The following is a 15,000-nucleotide window of genomic DNA, read 5'->3' on the forward strand; positions in this document are numbered from 1 at the left end:
ATCAGAGCCTCTCCCTAACGAGGTGCGCAGACTTGCTACCTTAGCAACGGGTCAAGGGGGTCTAGGCATTCCTGATCTGAGATCCAAGGCACCGCAGCAGTTTGCTGCCTCGAGACTATTAACCACCGCGCACGTAGATTCTATTACATCACAGAGTTCCATCATGGTGCCAGGAGAAAGATCTATGGAGGAGCTAAAGAGGCATCAACAATTACTTAAGAAAGCAAGTGCCAAAGAGAAAATGGATAGCATCGATTCAAGCCTCTCCCCAGACCTGCTGCGACTGGTCAATCAATTGAGAGACAAGGGCGCAAGTTCTTGGCTGAATGCGATGGCCCTCGCGGACCAGGGTTTAGCCCTGAACAAGCAAGAGTTCAGAGACTCGCTACGCTTGCGTTATGACCTGCCCTTAGTCGATCTACCAAGTCATTGCGTATGTGGGGATAAATTCACCGTTGGCCACGCCCTCTCTTGTAAAAAGGGGGGGTTTGTAGCGCAGAGACATGATGGTGTACGGAACTTGTTAACGACATTCATCGACAAGATCTGCAATAATGTCGAAATCGAACCACGCCTTCAAACCCTGGACAATGAGCGATTTCATTTGAGGAGCGCTGTTACAAGTTCTGAGGCAAGGTTGGACATCAAAGCGGGAGGGTTCTGGGCAAGAGGAGTTACGGCATTTTTTGATGTAAGAGTTACGCACGTCAACTCCAAGTGTTACCAGAGCAAGCCAACATCGGAAGTGTTCAAGGAGCAAGAAGAAGAGAAGAAGCGCAAGTACCAGCAGCGGGTGTTAGATGTAGAAATGGGTTCGTTTACGCCTTTAGTGTTTGGAACCAATGGCGGAATGGGAAACGAGTGTCAGCAGTTCTTAAAGCATCTCGCAAACAAGATAGCGCAGAAAGATACCGAGCCTTATCATATTGTAATCACTTGGCTCAGGACACAGATTTCGTTTGAACTCTTAAGATCGGTACATGCATGCGTTAGAGGTTCGCGAACGCCGTTTCGTAGCAAGATAGAGCAATCATTAGACTGTAAAATAAATGTAGCTAGTGCGGATATTTGAGATACACGGTCTATATGTTTTTATACTCGGGGCGTTTTATGGACACTGGTTTAGCCGTCATTAGTATAATTCGATTGTATGATTTTAATATCTCTGCATCATGGAATTCGTAATTTTATAGAATTTTGAATTTTTTATTATCAATCATCTCTATTTCTTTTAATGTAAGTAAGTGAAATAAATAAAGTTATTATTATTATTATTATTATTATTATTATTATTATTATTATTATTATTATTATTAGTAGTATTGACACTTTTTGATATCGCAGTTTTACATGATCAATAGCATAACGAGACTAATCCTAGGCTATGCTATTTAATTTACAAATATGAATGTTCAGTTAGCTTATACCTTTCAAAGTTCTGCTTAGTTCTTTCTACCTCTTATAGGTATAAAAGTTCTTAACTATTTCAACGTTTTGTGATATGATCCATTTCTGGCTTTTCATTATTAGATATTGCGTCTCTTCTTCGTTCTTTCCTGTTAAATGTTCATTGAGATCGTTCTTCAGGCTTTGGTGGTATTCTGCTAGGAAATCGAAAATTACATTTACTTGGTTGGTTGATTGGATTAATCAGGGTATTGATGTTTAATACCCGCTCTTAGTTCTCTGTATTTGTCTTGCTTGGTCTTCCACCTATCTGATATCAAGAATATACCGAAAACCGGTCCTTCGATGAGTAGCCATGTCTTCTTCTCCTTGTCCATTACCGCTATATCAACCTTGTTTGCGTTGTTTTCCGGCTTTTTTTCCATATGAAATTCGATGTTCCAATTTTGGCTAGTGAGTTCTCTAGGTCCCAGTGAACTGCCCTAGCTATATTGTCATGCCTCTTTTTGTATTCCTTCTGCGCCAGTTTAGGGCACCCACTTACAATGTGGCTGATGGTCTCATTGTTTTGCTTACACATTCTACATTTGGGATCATCCTGTGACCTGTCGATCGTTGCTTTTACGTAATTTGTTCTTATTGCTTGATCTTGTGCTGCAATAATAAGAGACTCCGTTTCTCTTTTAAGCTTTCCTTCTTTTAACCAAGTCCTTGTTTCATCGTTTCTTTGATCTTCGCTCTGTCTCGCAAATTGCCCATATAATGCCATCTCTTTCCAACCTTGGGTATTTTCAGTTCTTCTCCTCTCTTTAAAACTAACTGGCAGCCGTTTCTTGGTTTTCAACTCCTTTCGTCCTGACGGCTTTCAAAATCTTCTCCTCACTGGATTGGACATATGTCTCCAGCAATATTCCTGCCTGATTGACACAGTCCTCTACCGAGATTAGGCATCTTCCTCCCTCCTTCCTTGGGACATTGAGTCGTGTTACACAATCCCGTGGGTGAAAGCCCCCGTTCATTGTCAGTAATTTTCTTGACCTTTCTTGTTCTGCGGTCTAAATCCCTAAATCCTAATCCCTTCTGACTGAGCCAGCCTACCACGTTTAAATACCAGGATAGCACATTTTTCGATGCCAAATTTCATACCAATGTCCTTGCTGACTATTCTCACGGTTTGTATGAGTGAATCCAGCTGGTTCTCATTTCTGGCATATAGCTTCAATTCGTCCATAAAGAAAAGGTGGTTTAACTTAGTGTTGTTTGCATATAGATACCCTGCTTCACACTTTCTGAGAATGAGGGTAAGAGGGAGCATTGTAACCACAAAAAGGAGTGGGGACAGGGAATCTCCTTGGAAGATACCTCTTTTGATGGGGACAGTTCCTAAGCTCTGGCCATTTCATGTCAGTTCCGTTCGCCAGCTCTTCATTGAGTTTTCCAGCAGGCTTGTGATATTTTCGGCTGCCCCAAATAATTTAAAACACTCAAGAATCCAGGGATGTGGCACCATATCGTAAGCCTTCTAATGATCTATCCATCCCATTGCAATATTCGTCTTCCTGGATTTAACCTCTTTTACCATTTTATCAATATAGAGCTGTTCCTTAGTTCCTTGGGAGTTTTTCCTACATCCTTTCTGTTCATCAGGAAGTAAGTTCTCAGTGTCTAAGAATTCGTAGAGGTCCTCAGCTATTATCCCTGTAAGGAGCTTCCACATGACAGGATACACGTTATGGGGCGATAGTTCTCTGCTGTTGCACCTTTCTCAGGGTCTTTCATGATTAGGACTGTTCGTCCTTTGGTCATCCACTCAGGCATGTTTCCATTATCCAAGCATGATTGTAGCTGGTTTGCGATACGGCGATGCTGGCTGGTGAAGTTCTTAAACGAAAACCCTTGCACCAAATCTGGCCATGGTGCCTTCCAGTTCGGAACCCTTCTCAGAAATTGTGACACTTTGTGTACTGTAATGCTCATATCGGCTTGCTGTGTGACCTTCACTTCTTCCTTTAGCTTCTTTAACCAATCTGCATCACTACGGTGTGTCGCTTCGTCGCTCCAGATATTGCCCCAAATTGCTTAGCCATCTCTGCATCAGGTGTCGGTTCACAGTGATTTTTGACTCCACTTAGCTTCTCACAAAACTTTCTCTGGGCGGATTCAAACAGTCTGTTCTGTTAGAACTGCTTGTTTCTGTTCTGATATCTTTGTATCTTTGTAGCCTTGGCGGTAATTCTCTGTTTGAGACCTTCAGAGACATGTTTAAGTCCATTTTCAGATATCTTGTACTTTCGTTCCAGTTCACCTCTATGTAATTCTTTTACTGATCTTCCTTGTAGCAGTGCCACCACTCTGATTAGATCACGTCTCAAACCTTTGATTTGGGACTCCAATCTTCGCTTCCACATTGGCTCTTTTGGATGTGACCCTTTCCTGTCTATTAATCCTAGTTCTTCGGTTACAACGACTGCTCCAGCATAAATAAGGTCATTGGTGTTAGTTATTTCATCCGTATCCATTTTTTCTAGTACTTGGTTTACCCTCTTAACCTCTGCATTTAGCTTCTTTTTGTTCACCTTTTGCAGCGCTGGCAGTCTTTCTCTCACTCCTTTATTCATCACTTTCGTAAATGTCTTTCTCCTCATCTCTTAGTTGTTCTATTTTCAAAGATGTGCTATGGTGGCTGCAAGCTCTGCCTGCTTCATTTTGCATGTCACTTTCAAACTGAGGTTCACTGCCTGTCATTGGTTCACTGGTCAGGTGAGATGGTCCATTTCTATATTGGCTAGGACCCCTTTCCTGTTTACTTTGCATGGCACTTTCGTATACGGACTGACTTTCATTGTCCGTCATCATTTCACCGCTCATATGGGTTGGTCTACTTGTATCTCAACTCGCCCCACCGTCGTTGTTTACTTCTCTTTTCAGTTCTTCCATCTCAACGTCAGACAGCCATCCATTTACCTTTACAGCTCTTGCTTGACCAGCTAGTCTCTGCTCACCAATCTCAAACTCTCCAACCTCCCTCCAGAAGGCTAACATGCGTTTCCCGTATCCCCTACTACCAGGGTTACTCCGGATGTAGCACTTCATCACAAGCCTGTTTAACTCTTTGGACCATTTTGTTCTAGCAGTAGCAGGATAACGACCTGGTGCTGGCTGCTGTTCCCCAGACACCCTGCCGGGCGTGGCACCCTCACTCGTAGCTCGGATCCCATTTACGCCGTTATCATGTCTATCTTTATCATTCATCTCCATTTGGTTTATGAAGAGTTGCTATTTGACCCACTAGCGGGGGAGTTTCGTGTATCAGAGTCCTCTTCTCCGAGGTGGACTGCCAACCAAGGCTAAGGAGTCCCTCCTACCCCTTAATTATTGTTGTAACCCTAACAGGGCACTTGCCAAAGGTGCCACCCCAGCCTCTGGTGGGCGGGAGCGTCCATTTTCCCGTAGTAGGCTGAGGCGCCGCCAGCCTGTCCTACTCCAGTGCCCATATTATTATAATTACTAGTAGTAATCAAAGATTAGGAGTGCGTTCTCCGCCTGTGATAATTGTTGTCTGTTACTGAAATCATTACTGTGAACGGCTGAAGTTTTACAGACATAACATACTGACAAAGTCCACTGTTGTTCTGTGGATTTTGATATGACCTTTGATGACACGTTGCGTGACGGCTCCAGTTTCGGTAAACTCGCAAATTCCATGTTATCAAAACGTCTCATTTTCACTTTCACTAGTAATGTTTAAGCATAAAGGCTAAATTTTAAAAAGAATATTTGCATGTGTTACATCTAGTACTCCGTGTATTCTGAGCTGGAAGTACAAATATCAGCTAACATCTGTGACATTTGCTCTCGCGTTTCCGTTTATCCGTGGACAAACTCCGTGCGACTGGCAATAATTATTTCTGCTGATAAATTTTACATTGCTCTTCCTTAGATCCGCATGGCTTACTCTTATAGGTCTTGGCTTCAGAGTACTCTTCCACTGATTCAATTTCGACCTTCGGCGGAAACAGACTGAACTATTTGTGGCCACTGCAACTATATATTAAAGTCAACAAATGTAATCAAACTATAGCCTAGGACAGGTCTTTCAAATCTTGTTGTAACTGGGGACTTTAATTTTCCACATATTGATTGGAATCTTGGATGCCCTACGAAACCAGACCCTGAAACTGAGGATTTTTGTAATATTTTGGATGATTTCTTTTTGGTACAAAAGAACCTCCATGCAACTCGAGATCTAAAAAATTCTGGACCTTCTGGCAATATTTTGGATCTGGTCCTAACCAAATTTGGATCTGGTCCTAACCATCTTCTTGTTGAAGATGTAGTGGTGCATCCGCATGCATTTGACTCAGACCATCATCCACTTACCTTTAAGTTTCATGCAGAGATGAGAAGGCCTAATAATATTCAGCGAAAGGTATATTGCTACAAAAAGGCTGATTTTAAAGGTTTGCAGGAGACCTTACAATCTATTCCCTGGAATCTCGTTACATGCGATAACTGTATTGATACAGGTCTGATAAAGTTTCAAGATCTTCTGTTTGCTGCTGTCAATCAACACATACCACAGATAACACTCAAGCGACGCTCTAGGCCTCCCTGGATTTGTAACGATACAATGAAACTAATTAGGAAGAAGAGGAAATTATGGAAGCAAGTCAAATCAAATGGTTCACCGGGCATATTCTTAAAATTCAAGGAGCTGAGAAAGGAAACAAAGAGACTTATTAATATAAGTTATTATAACTATCTTAAATCTCTGTCTGGGAAACTTCAGGACAATCCTAAACATTTCTGGTCATTTTACTCCGTTAAATCTAATACTAAGAGAATTCCAGAGACTGTTATTTATGATAATGTTTGTTCTATAGATAAGTCTTCCAAGGTGGAACTTTTTCATAAGTTCTTCCACTCAATTTATTCAATAGATTCAGTTGATGTTAACAGCCTGACTACAGATGTTGTGAATCCAAACTTGTTACTGAACGTTACAACCACAGCATTTGAAGTGCAGGGAATTTTAAGAAGGCTTGACATCCATAAATCATAATATACCATCCAGAATCCTACAAATCTGTGCGAAGGAACTGTCGGTTCCCTTGTCACATTTGTTTAATCTATCTCTAAGGTCAGGAGTCATGCCCACTTTGTGGAAATCCGCTAACATCACTCCAATACATAAGAACAATAATAAGGAATTTGTGGAAAATTACAGATCAATTTCCCTGTTACCTATTCCAGCAAAATGTTTGGAGCGTCTTGTGCATACTGCTATTTATGCTCATGTTTCGCCTTATTTATCTGAGTGGCAGCATGGATTCGTAAAGGGGAAATCTTGTGAGACACAATTGGTCCTCACTCATCATCAATGGGTCACAGCTTTGGACGAGGGACGACAGGTGGATGTTGCTTTCTTAGACTTCTCCAAGGCTTTTGACAGAGTGAATCATTCAATCTTACTGCGGAAGCTCTGTAGTTTTGGAATTTCTGGCTCCCTACTACAGTGGTGTGAGAGTTACTTGAGTAATCGTTCGCAAAGAACTGTGTTGGATGGAGTCTCCTCCACCCTGTTAGAAGTTCCGTCTGGTGTCCCCCAGAGCTCCATTTTGGGGCCGTTATTTTTTGTAGTTTTTATTAGTGACTTACCCGATGTTCTCCCTGGCAATACTATTGCGCTTTTTGCTGATGATTGTAAAATTTCAAGAGTCATTGATGATGCTAGTGATCAATTTTGTTTTCAGGTGGGACCTGGATATTCTTCATCAGTGGAGTATTCGCAATGCCATGGTTTTTAATGTCAAAAAGTGCAAAGTTATGAGATTAACAAAGAAAAGGCAACCTTTAGTCTCTAATTATTCCTTTGATAATTCTCCTTTGGAAGAAGTTAAAGAATTCAAAGACTTGGGAGTTACAACTACTGATAATTTTAACTGGAACTCGCACATTGATATTATTGTGTCGAAAGCAAACAGAATGTTAGGGTTAACTAAAAGATTCTGAGAACCCTCTACTGCGCATTGGTTCGATCGAATGTTGAATACTGCTCTGTGGTATGGTCACCCTATACTAAACAAAAAATAGAAAAAGTTGAAAAAGTACAAAGAAGAGCAACCAAGTTCATTTTGAAGACTGAGGACAATTATGAGACCCGTTTAAAGAAGCTAAATTTGATGTCACTTAAAAATAGGAGAATTCTAGCTGTTACTTTTTTATATAAAGCTCTCAATGGAATAAGCAATGTCAATATTGATTCTTACATTGATTTTTATTCTGATGCTGATCATTATTCATTTAGGAAATACGATGATTTATCTCTTAAAAAGAAATATGCAAGAACAAATCCACTCAAATATACTTTTTTTCACAGGATAGTTGACTCCTGGAATCTTCTGCCCTACGATATTCGTAAGGCAGTAAGTGCAAATATTTTTAAGCGAGGAGTTAAGAAGTTTTTATTGGACAATACATTAAATTAGTTATCCATTGTTGAATTATTGATTTTATTTTGATTTTACTACTGTATTTTCGTATTCTGTATTTTCGTATTTTGTATTAGTATATATTCATTGGTGATCTGTTCTTTTTTTATGGGTTCCTGGACTCCTTTACGGATTATCCATATGGCTATTAATATTATTCTTGTTAGCATGTGTTACCTTTGATGCCATTAAATTGTGAAAATATAAAAATAAAATAAATATATAGCCAATGAAATATGGCTGTTCCCACGCGTACGGTTAACATCCCAAAGCCAAGGCGATTCAAAGTCGTGTTCGTAAACAGAATAAATAATGTTGTCCCAACTATGTAACAAAAGCACGTCATCTCACATCCTGACCAAACAGGCCACGCTCGCTTCTAGAAACGAGCGATCGCGAAGAAATCGTCTCGTACACATGTGCTTTGCGATGATATAATTTGTTTTCGCCCGGTTAAAATCTCTCACTCCAGGCTGAATGCAATCAGAGTTAAAACCAGTTAGCTTCGAAGAAAACCCCAAAAAGTCGAAAACAACCAGGTGATCTGGTGACGTAATTTCGAGGACTGGGAAGAAACATTTTAACACCGTATCCCACAACCGCGCGCGACCGTAGGTGTTGTTTTCCAAACTCCCTGCAGTATTGCCATCGCCAAAACTCTACAGACCATTACGTGTCTACCACATTTCCTGTTACTGAATGAACAATCATATAGTCCCGACAAGATCTAACCTCGCTTCTGCCGTGTTGAATTCGAAAATAAGGCCGCGCGCGGTTGTGGGATACGGCGTTAAAATTTTTCTCCCCAGTCCTCCGAATTACGTCACCAAATCACCTGGACGAAAGAAGCCACAAAAGAGAGCAAGCATGACGTGACAGATGGACACGAAAACGAGGCCCACAGCCCCTGCAAAAACCTAGAGGGGCGGCCAATTTGCAGTCCACCAAAAAACTCGAATATTCGCGCCTGAGAAGCCTGCGAAACCAAATTCTTATTATTATTATTATTATTATTATTATTATTATTATTATTATTATTGTTATTGTTGTTATTATTATTATTATTATTATTATTATTATTATTATTATCTTGTTTTCGCACATTGGACTTCCAATGGAACTTCCGTACTCCAGGAAGCTTGGTGACAACAAGTCTCCTCAAACTTCTAGGACCTTCCTAAGAATCCTTGCCGTGTTCAGAATAACACTTTTCTGAAGCTCGTCTATCTTGGTCTCTATACCAATATTCTCTAGTCTCTTCTTTAGTTCTTTTGGAACTGTTCCAAATGTTCCGATTACAATAGGAATTACCATTGTTTTCATTTTCCATAACTTCTTCAATTCTCTTGCTAGATCCTGGTATTTCACTACCTTCTCGACTTCTTTCTCCTCAATACGGCTATCATATGGTATTGCAAAATCTATTATTTTGCAACATTTATTTCTCTTTTCAACAACAATCATGTCCGGTCTTCTTGCCTCTATCACGTGATCAGTCTGTATCGTAAAATCCCATAATATTTTACATCTCTCATTCTCTAGTACTGGCTCAGGTACATGTTCATACCACTTTTCATTGACAATGAAACCTTACTCTTTACAAACTTCCCAATGGATCTTCTTACCCACCCAGTCATGTCTCCTTTTTTTTTGCTTTTGTGCTAGTTTAGGGCATTCACTCACAATATGATTTATGCTTACATCCACATTTCTACACATTCGACAATTACTGTCCTCTTGATTTTGATATATTCTAGCTTTCATCAGATTCGTTGAAAGCGCCTGTTCTTGTGCTGCCATAATAAGACTCTCAGTCTCCCTTTTTAGACTTCCTTTCTTTAACCAAAACCAGGATTCACTCCCTAATATTTCTTCCGTCTGTCGTACAAATTGTCCGTGCATAATCTTTTCCCTCCACTGTTCCTTTCTTTCATTTTTCTTACGTATCTTATACTCCACCTCTGTTTCATTATTATGACCACCGCTGATCATCCTAGCGGCCTTTATCAGTCTTTCATCACTATCATTGATATATCTCTCCAACCCCAAGGTAGCAGATTCTACACAGTCTTCAACACTAATCAGACCTCGTCCACCTTCTTCTCTTGGTATGTAGATACGATCGACATTACTCTTTGGATGGAGACCATTATGCATGGTAAGTAATTTTCTGGTCTTTCTATCTAGATCTTGTAACTCTGACTTTCTCCAGTCCAGGAATGCAGCAGAATATCTCAGGAGAGGAATAGCCCAAGTGTTGATAGCTTTGACAAGGTTACCCCCATTAAGTTTCGTTTCTAAAATCTTCCGTACCCTCCTTTTATATTCTTTGGTTACTGTTTCTTTCATCTCCTCATGCTTAATCCTGTCAGCTTCTAATATGCCCAAATACTTGTAACTATCACCGTCTTTCAGTCCTTGTATGGTTTTGTAGTCCGGTAATTTTATACCTTCTGATTTAACAACTTTTCCTCTCTTCATTACTAATACAGCACACTTTTCTATTCCAAATTCCATCCCTATATCTTCGCTGAACACCCGCACCGTTTGGATTAGGGAGTCCACCCCTTTTTCATTCATGGCGTAGAGCTTTAAATCGTCCATAAAAAGGAGATGGTTGATTCTCTCTCCATCATCGGAAAATTTGTATGTTGGCTCGGCTTTTCTTAAGATGTGATTCAACGGTATTAGTGCTATCACGAATAATAATGGTGACAGGGAATCCCCTCTATTGATTATTATTATTATTATTATTATCATTATTATTATTATTATTATTATTATTATTATTATTATTATTATTATTATTATTATCGTTTATCTGGGTCACCTTTTCACCTTTCCTTCAAACCTTCGGAGTAAACAAGTCCCAAAGGAGGCTCATTTCCCTTTGTTTGATTTTTTGATAACGCGAGAGTGTTAAGAACATGAACTAAACTGTCGGTTCAACGTAACGATCGGTAAGAGGTTGTGAATATAAAAGAGACATTACCGGTAGATTAATAATTCTCAATAAATAGGTAAAAAAAAGCTTGCTTTTTATCTCGTACAGAAATACAATTTTTCAGTTACGTAGAGTGGAGAGTCTAGTCCCTATATTACTTGACCCTCATAAGCACGCTCACCCCGAAGTTGCACTTTTCTCTACTAAAGCCAGTCATATTTGCGGCGACAGCAATTGGTCAACCGTCAAAGGTGAAATTACTGAAAGTCCCAGGAAATCCATCTACATGCGTTCGCACGGCAAGTCACGGAAATGGTCCATAAAAGAAAAAAGGAAAATGTCTGACAAGGGTGGAAATTACTCTGTGGTTGCTGTGGCTTTCTACATGAACGATAAAACTGAAAGACTGAGTGGAAATCAGTCAGTCACATAGATTGATGCGACCATCCAGTCCGCTACATTGACAGCAGTGAAAAGCAAAACCGTGGATAAAATTGTGGATAAGGTCCTGAAGTCCATTTGCATGATATTAGCTCTTGCTTGTCTCGCGGTTCGGGGCGTTGTGCCAACCCACAAAGTGGTCGTTGATACGTCTTTAATTTCGCATGTCATTTTGAGTATTCTACAGTTACTTCAAAGATGCAGTAATGCTAATACATGTAACGTTTACAACTTGATGAGATGTTGTAGGGCAATGGAATTAAGAATAATTATTTCGTACACAGCGGTCAACTTGTATTGCGCGCGCTTGTCTAGCTTTATTTGCTGAGTACATGTTTGAGCAAACACGGATTATGTGTCACGTACGCTAATCAGGAAACATTACGCTGGTCTGTATATCGGGCGAACGGGTTTTCTTTTAGAGCGAATAGGCTATCGGGCGAAACGACCAGCTCTCCCTGCTCTTAGGAACTACACGTTTTTTTTTTCTGTTACAAGCTTACGGGACACACGCTCTAGCTGTAATCAGTTCCATGATGGATTTATCTCGAAAAGGAGTACATTTCTCTTTTTTTTCCATGCCTTCTGAAGATATAGGTACTGCAGTTTTTCTTCCTGCGCAAGTTAAGTTAGTGTATTGCGAGGTCGCGGGTTCAAACCCCGTTGAAGTCCTGAATTCTTCAGGCTTCTCTACGCAATTGCTAAAATTGCGTTCATATTTGCGAGGATCATAGCTTACTTGATTTCATGTCCGCAGTTCAATGTATGATTCATTTCATATATCCTTACGTTGATTGATTCATTCATCACAGGAACATCTGAATCCACAAATTACCAGCTCCCAACATCAGCGGCTTCATAGCTCAGTTGGTTAGAGCGACCAACCGTCATCGCGAGGTCACGGGTTCCAACCCCGTTGTGAAGTCCTGAATTTTCAGGCTTTTCTACGCAATAAACCCTTCTCCAAAATAGCGGCAACGGATTTGAATGATTTAAAATTGAGCTGAATGAAAAACTGAACCAGAAACAGAAAGAGCACCTTTACTTTAGTAACCCTGCAAAGTTTCAGCGTATTAGGTGTTATATCAGCTGTTGAAATTTGACAAATTTACAGAAGTTTGTAAGACTGCATGGGGGGGTACACGCCATACCCCCAATCATACAAAGGTCTGTAAATTTTTCAACTTACATTTTCTCAGCTGATATTCCACCTCATATGCCGAAACTTTGCACGGTTACTAAAAGTAAAGGTGCTCTGTCTATTTCTGATATTAGCTTTTAATTTTAACCACAGTTAGTAGAATTTTGAATTTTCGGCCGCCATTTCGGAGAAGGGTCTATTGCTAAAACTGCGTTCCTAACTGCGAGGATCATCGCTGACTTGATTATATTGAAAATGCAGTGTTTTTTCCCTAAATTCCGTTGAAGTATCCGTCCTCTGTAATCTTGTGGCGCTCTTGCGGCACAAAAGCGATATCTCATTGCAATGAAATTACAGTGGAGTTTTCAGAGTTTAAAATGGCCTGAATACGCTCTGATCGTAGAGTATATCAAGAAATATTTTGGAGGAAATAAGGAACACACATTTACCTTACAGGACAAATTAATCACTCACTGACAGATTAGATACACTACCCCATGCTTGCTAGCTGCTATTGTCACTCTATGTAATGTTTTCTGATCAACAAATGGTCTGACTGCATCATGGAGTATAACCTGAAACAAACGTTTAACAGGTAAAACTACTACTAGTGACAAAACATCTTTTGCCTCAAAGTTCCAGACTCCCATAGTTACCGTGGGTTTACTATTAAACTTCAAAAAGTCAATTTTAACCTAATGACATAATGCAGTTAGAGAAATTCTCTGATTGCTATTTATCATCTACTGTCGAGAGGAAAAGAAGCAGAAACTAAGGGTGACAAAGCAGGCTTGAGAAGTGGGCCTCCAGTTAAATTGTGAATGATTATATACTTACAACTTTAGGTGAAGGTCTGCCATCTACAGTGATTGCTTGGATACCATTCCATATTGACCTGTGCCTAAACAAACAATTAGAATACAGCATGAATTATGTTACAGGATAATTACAAGCATAAACACTTACCTATATTTTACCAATATTAGTACAATATACATCTTATTGGTATTTACCTTGTAGATCCTCCGTGTGCTAATCTGACTTTATAGTGTGAAAATTCCTCAAGGATCTTAAGAACAATAATAATTTACAATTATTACAAAAGAAAACTTTGAGAAATACAATGTACTACCACAAAAGATGAAGCTTTAACTCTCAATCACAATCAATTTTTTCAATTTTTTCAATTTTAGGTATAGAACGTTTTTGAAATAGTATTTAAAAAAATGTAAAGTGTTCGTACAAAAATCGCTCTCAGAGAAAAAATATTTTGAAATGAAAAATTCGTAGACATACGGTGGTTTGTAAGGGCCATCAATAGTTCAAAAAAAAAAAATTGATAATGACACTTAGTAACTGTCAATTGACACTTATAACTGACAATTGACACTTATAAGTACCAATTGACAAGTGTCAATTGCCAGTTATAAGTGTCAATTGCTACTTATAAGTGTCGTTTGCCAGTTATAAGTGTCAATTTTTGGTTATTAGTGACAATTCCCAGTTATAAGTGTCAATTGCTACATATAAGTGTCAATTGCCACTTATAAGTGTCAAATGCCAGTTATAAGTGTCAATTGCCAGTTACTATCGTTGACAGTTGGAAGTGTAAATGCCAGTTATAAGTGTCAATTGACAGTTACTAAGTGTCATTATGAATTTTTTTTTCTGAACTATTGATGGCCCTTACAAGCCACCGTACAGACACATTTTTGTTATTTATAATTCCCTGTGAGTTTTAGCTCTTTAAAGTGTCTGCTTCGAGTGAAAAATTGATTTGAGAAAACAGTGCTAAAACTGTCAATCAGATGGGTAATTTTTACTTCCGGCCAAAATGTAAAACCGTCATTTCTCCGCCAATATTTAATCTTTTTGAATAGTTTCTTTTTTACGTTAGAGATCCCATTTCGATCATTACTTTAACGAAAAAATCCAAATTTGAAGAAAATTGCCGATCTGAAGGTATAAGGGAAACCTTAAAGAACACACCATGACTTCATAATTTGATCAGATTACTGGAAAAAAACAAGTCATATGTATTATTGCCATGTAATGATTCAAAACTATACAAGTGTACCTGTTGTCCTTCCTTCATGTAGTTTTCACCAATAGGGACAATAATCTCTTTGATCCAAGACACACTATAAAATGCAACAGTAAATAGCTTCAGCTTCTCAGCTTTCGCAGAGTCTGCTTAACTAATGAACCACCGTTAAATATTAGTGGACAGCCATGAGTAACAGTAAAGTACTCTTATGGACAAACAAATCTCTATCAATTTTAATTTTTTATCATTAATATTTCCAATAAAGTGCTTAATTTTAAAGCCCCCCTTTCTGGAACCCAAACCCACTCACATACAATGTAGATCATCACAATGGGAATGCATTACTCTAAATTCAAACCATTCCATGACTTTTTGCTTTGTTGCATTCTTTAATAGACATTGTTTATGTTAATACTTCGTATAAAGCCACATGTACATCATCATGATATCAACACTTACTGTATTATGAGGTTGTGGTGGATGGCCCAACCAATTCATGATTCAATACAACTCACTTCTAACCCTAAGC

At 39.1% G+C, this 15,000-nt stretch overlaps 1 protein-coding gene and 1 pseudogene across 2 annotated transcripts in view; one reads left to right on the top strand and one right to left on the bottom strand.

Annotated features, from left to right (window-relative positions):
* The window catches only part of LOC138056468 (D-ribitol-5-phosphate cytidylyltransferase-like), a 35,806-nt gene that overhangs the window by 19,236 nt on the left and 1,570 nt on the right, over positions 1–15,000 (bottom strand). For both annotated transcript variants that reach the window (XM_068902378.1, XM_068902310.1), the window contains exons 3-6: positions 14,502–14,565; positions 13,438–13,493; positions 13,262–13,325; positions 12,919–12,999 (exon numbers count right to left, since the gene is read on the bottom strand). In XM_068902378.1, the coding sequence (XP_068758479.1) occupies positions 12,919–12,999; positions 13,262–13,325; positions 13,438–13,493; positions 14,502–14,565 (265 nt within the window). The remainder of the gene's footprint in view (positions 1–12,918; positions 13,000–13,261; positions 13,326–13,437; positions 13,494–14,501; positions 14,566–15,000) is intronic.
* On the top strand, positions 7,204–7,895 carry LOC138048931 (uncharacterized; annotated as a pseudogene).

This window comes from Montipora capricornis, chromosome 1 (assembly GCF_036669925.1).
Source record: "Montipora capricornis isolate CH-2021 chromosome 1, ASM3666992v2, whole genome shotgun sequence".
Taxonomy (NCBI): Eukaryota; Metazoa; Cnidaria; class Anthozoa; order Scleractinia; family Acroporidae; genus Montipora; species Montipora capricornis.